General features: G+C 58.3%; 1 protein-coding gene across 1 annotated transcript in view; it reads left to right on the top strand.

Annotated features, from left to right (window-relative positions):
• INPP5A (inositol polyphosphate-5-phosphatase, 40kDa) overlaps nt 1-3769 on the top strand; it is a 109579-nt gene that overhangs the window by 60519 nt on the left and 45291 nt on the right. The window contains exon 6 of the mRNA XM_010859554.1: nt 3023-3126. Within this exon, the coding sequence (XP_010857856.1) occupies nt 3023-3126 (104 nt within the window). The remainder of the gene's footprint in view (nt 1-3022; nt 3127-3769) is intronic.

Below are 3769 nucleotides of genomic sequence, written 5' to 3'. Positions count from 1 at the left end.
GTGGCCAAAGTACTGGAGTTTCAGCTTTAGCATCATTCCTTCCAAAGAACTCGCAGGGCTGATCTCCTTCAGAATGGACTGGTTGGATCTCCTTGCAGTCCATGGGACTCTCAAGAGTCTTCTCCAACACCACAGTTCAAAAAGCATCAATTCTTCCGCACTCAGCTTTCTTCACAGTCTGACTCTCACATCCGTACATGACTACTGGAAAAGCCATAGCCTTGACTAGATGGACCTTTGTTTGCAAAGTAATGTCTCTGCTTTTTAATATGCTATCTAGACAAGCTGAGACATTACTTTGCCAAAAAAGGTTTGTATAGTCAAAGCTATGGTTTTTCCAGTAGTCATATATGGATGTGAGAGTTCGACTGTAAAGAAGGCTGAGTGTCGAAGAAATGGTGCTTTTGAACTGTGGGGTTGGAGAAGACTCTTGAGAGTCCCCTGGACTACAAGGAGATCCAGCCAGTCAGTCCTGAAGAAAATCAATCCTAAATATTCATTGGAAGGACTGATGCTGAAGCTGAAGCTCCAACAGTTTGTTCACCTGATACGAAGAACTGACTCATTGGAAAAGACCCTGATGCTGGGAAGGGTTAAAGGCAGGAGGAGAAGGGGACAGCAGAGAATGAGATGGTTGGATGGCACCACCAAATCAATGGACATGAGTGATAGCAAGCTCCGGGAGTAGGTGATGGACAGGGAAGCCTGGCGTGCTGCAGTCCATGGGGTCACAAAGAGTCGGACAAGACTGAGTGACTGAACAGCAAAAGCTCTGAACAGAATCTCACCCAGGAAGATACACAGATATGATGAAAAGCTATCCAACATCATATGCCGTCAGGGAAATGCAGGTTAAACCCCCCACACCGCTGTGAGAATGCCTGAAATCTGCCGGCATGCTGGCGGGATGTGGGGCAGCAGGAAGTCTCCATCTTTGCTGGTGGGGAAGCAAAACGGTCCGGCCTCTGTGGTTCACAGCTCGACAATTTCTTGCAAAGCTGCACACACTCTTATATTTCTTGGCATTTACCCAATTGGAAAACTTAACGACAACACGCAAACCTGTACAGAAATGTTTACAGTGTCTTTTTTCATAATTAGCAAAAACTGGAAGTAACCAGAGTGTGTCCTTTATAAATGAAAGAGTATACAGACTGTGGGATGTCCAGACTTGGAATATCTCCCAGCAGCAAAACGAAATGACTATCAAGACGCAAAAACTCACGGAGGAACTCAAGCGTGTGTTCCTGAGGGATTGTGGCCTGTTGGGGAAGGCCGCCCACTGTGGAGGCAGCAGAAGGGAGGCTGACTGAACTGGGTTGGGTGGGGCATGGTTTCAGGGCCGCGGAAGTGCCCTGTGAGGCTGTAGTGGTGGATCTGTGCATTTGTGATGTCTGCGTTTGTTGGGACCCCCAGCACGGGCAAGCCCACCAACGCAGGCTGTTGGGAAGGTATGAAAGTGAGTTAGTCACTCAGCCGTGTCCAACTCTTCGTGACCCCGGGAACTGTAGCCCGCCAGGCTCCTCTGTCCTTGGGATTCTCCGGCCAAGAAGACTGGAGTGGGTAGCTGTGCCCTTCTCCGGGGGATCTTTCCAACCCAAGGGCTGAACCTGGGTCTCCTGCAGTGCAGGCGGATTCTTCACCATCTGAGCCACCAGGAGGACGGGAACACTCCACTTTCAGCTCAATTTTTGTAATCCCCAAGCTGCTCTAAAAATAAAATCTTATTTGTTTAAGAAAGACCGAGGCCTTCTCCTACCCACCCCTCCCCAGTCTCCTCTTTCCTCAGGGACCCAGGTTTCATCTCAGCAGGACGGCCTCCTGCCGTGGCCCCCAGCCCCGCCCTGCTTCCGGCGAGCCTCGGGGCCGAACCTCCACGTGGCCCGTGCCCTCCGCAGATGGCGTGGGGGCCCAGGCTGCCCCTGGCTCCCCGAGCCGGCCCAGCGCCCCCCGCTCCGCGGACTCCCTGACCTCCTCTGCTCTGACCCTACCCGTCCTGCGCACTGGCTGCCGTACTCCCATTCTGGAGCAGACTCCTCCTCCGTCCTGGGGGCTCGGGGCTCTCTGGGCCCTTGTCCGTTTAGCCTCCCCCAGGCGCCGGGTCGTGGGGAGCCAGAGGCCGCGGTGTGGGGAGCCGGGGGGTCAGTTGAGGTGCAGAGGGGCCCGGCTCTCTGGTCTGGGGACAAGGTCAGAGGCGCGGCAGGACCCGCGCAGTCCTGCCCCGGGTCCGGTGGAGGGGGCTCTCGTCTTGTCCCTGGGCTCCCTGGGATTGGGGGGCAGGCCCTGCTCCACAAAGCACAGCTGGGGCTGCTCGCGGGACACCGGGCCAGACCCCAGGGGCACTCTGGCAGGATGGCTCGTCCTCTGTCCCGAGCACCCCAGCGCCCTCCCCCCGTCCCCCCCGGAGCAGGGAAAGTGTGACGCCCCCGCAGTCGGTGGGAGTGCCCTGGGGCAGTCTCAGCAGGCTCTCTTGCTGCCAGGCTCCCTGCTGGCGTGTGGGGAGGGCTCGCAGCCTTCTACCCCCCCAGCCCAGTGAAAGCTTGCGTTTAGCCCCGCGGTGGACACAGGGACAATGGTCTGTGAAGGGAGTGATCCTGGCCTGGGTGTGCAGGGGTCGGCCGGATACAGGGCGGGCGCGGAGCGGGCCCAGAGCTCCCGGCCACCTTGCCTGCACCCCGACCCGGTCTCACATAAGGACTCCCCTTCCCTGGCTGTGAGTGACGGCCCGAGGAAATCAATGTTATTAAATAAATTTATCTGGAGCGCGAGTGGACGGTAGCGCCACAGCCCTTTTAAATGCAGCCGTTTGCTCAGAGGAGCGAATTAGCCCCCTAAACCTGAGGCCAGGTGCTCCGAGGGTGATGAAGTCCAGGGTCAGGGTCCAGCTGCAGGAATGGCAATTTCTCGGCCATTCTCGGCAAAGCCCTCGGCCACACGGGGCTGCCCGGGTGGGACGCGGGACCCTGTGGCCCTGAGCCGGGGGTGGGGTGCAGAACTGAGGTCACCCTGGGCCTTCTTCCAGCCAAGAAGTACAAGAAGGTGACCGGCAAGGAGATCTACTCAGACACACTGGAGAGCACGCCCATGCTGGAGAAGGAGAAGTTCCCGCAGGACTACTTCCCCGAGGTAGGTCACCGCCAGGGCCGCCAGCCCAGCGCGGGGCCGGGGCCGTGAACGCATCACACTCCACAACAGGACGTCCCCACCCCACCCCCGTGCTGCTGTGCCCCTGGCGTCCTGCTCTGCTGGAGGTCCCGCCCCAGGTGGGTTTGGCGGGTGGCCTCGGGGGAGGGCTGAAGGACCCGTGGTTGACATCAGCAGATGAGTCCTCCAGCCATCGTCACTCCCAGGCAGAAGACCCTTCCCCCGAGGGTGCAGGAGGACTGTCCCTTGGGGCTCCCAGCAAACCTCGCTGTGCGTGTCAGGCACACTCCGGACGGGAGCGCTGGGGCATGGGGCGCAGGCCCTCGGGGGCTCTCCCTGGCCCCAGGGTGCTGAGCAGCCCCCGCGCTTCCACAGGGAAAGCCCTGGGGTGCCTGCTCCGCCGAGCTCCGATTCTGGAAGCACAGGCAGGCGTGGGTTGTTCTCACCACCGCTCGGACACAGTCAGAAAGCCCGGGCGCGGTTCCTGGGCGTTTCAGGCACTCTTGTACAGCTTTCTTATTTTTATGCCTCCCTTACACTGCACATACAGTTTTGGATCCCAGTACTCTCAGAGAATGTTGTAATAACCAGCGTCTCTGGAGCCTCCTGACGGTGAAATCCACAG

The sequence above is a fragment of the Bison bison genome, unplaced genomic scaffold (genome assembly GCF_000754665.1).
Source record: "Bison bison bison isolate TAMUID 2011002044 unplaced genomic scaffold, Bison_UMD1.0 scf7180017864456, whole genome shotgun sequence".
Lineage (NCBI taxonomy): Eukaryota > Metazoa > Chordata > Mammalia > Artiodactyla > Bovidae > Bison > Bison bison.
The sequence above is the reverse complement of the archived record's forward strand: the minus strand, read 5'-3'. Positions and strand labels throughout refer to the sequence as shown.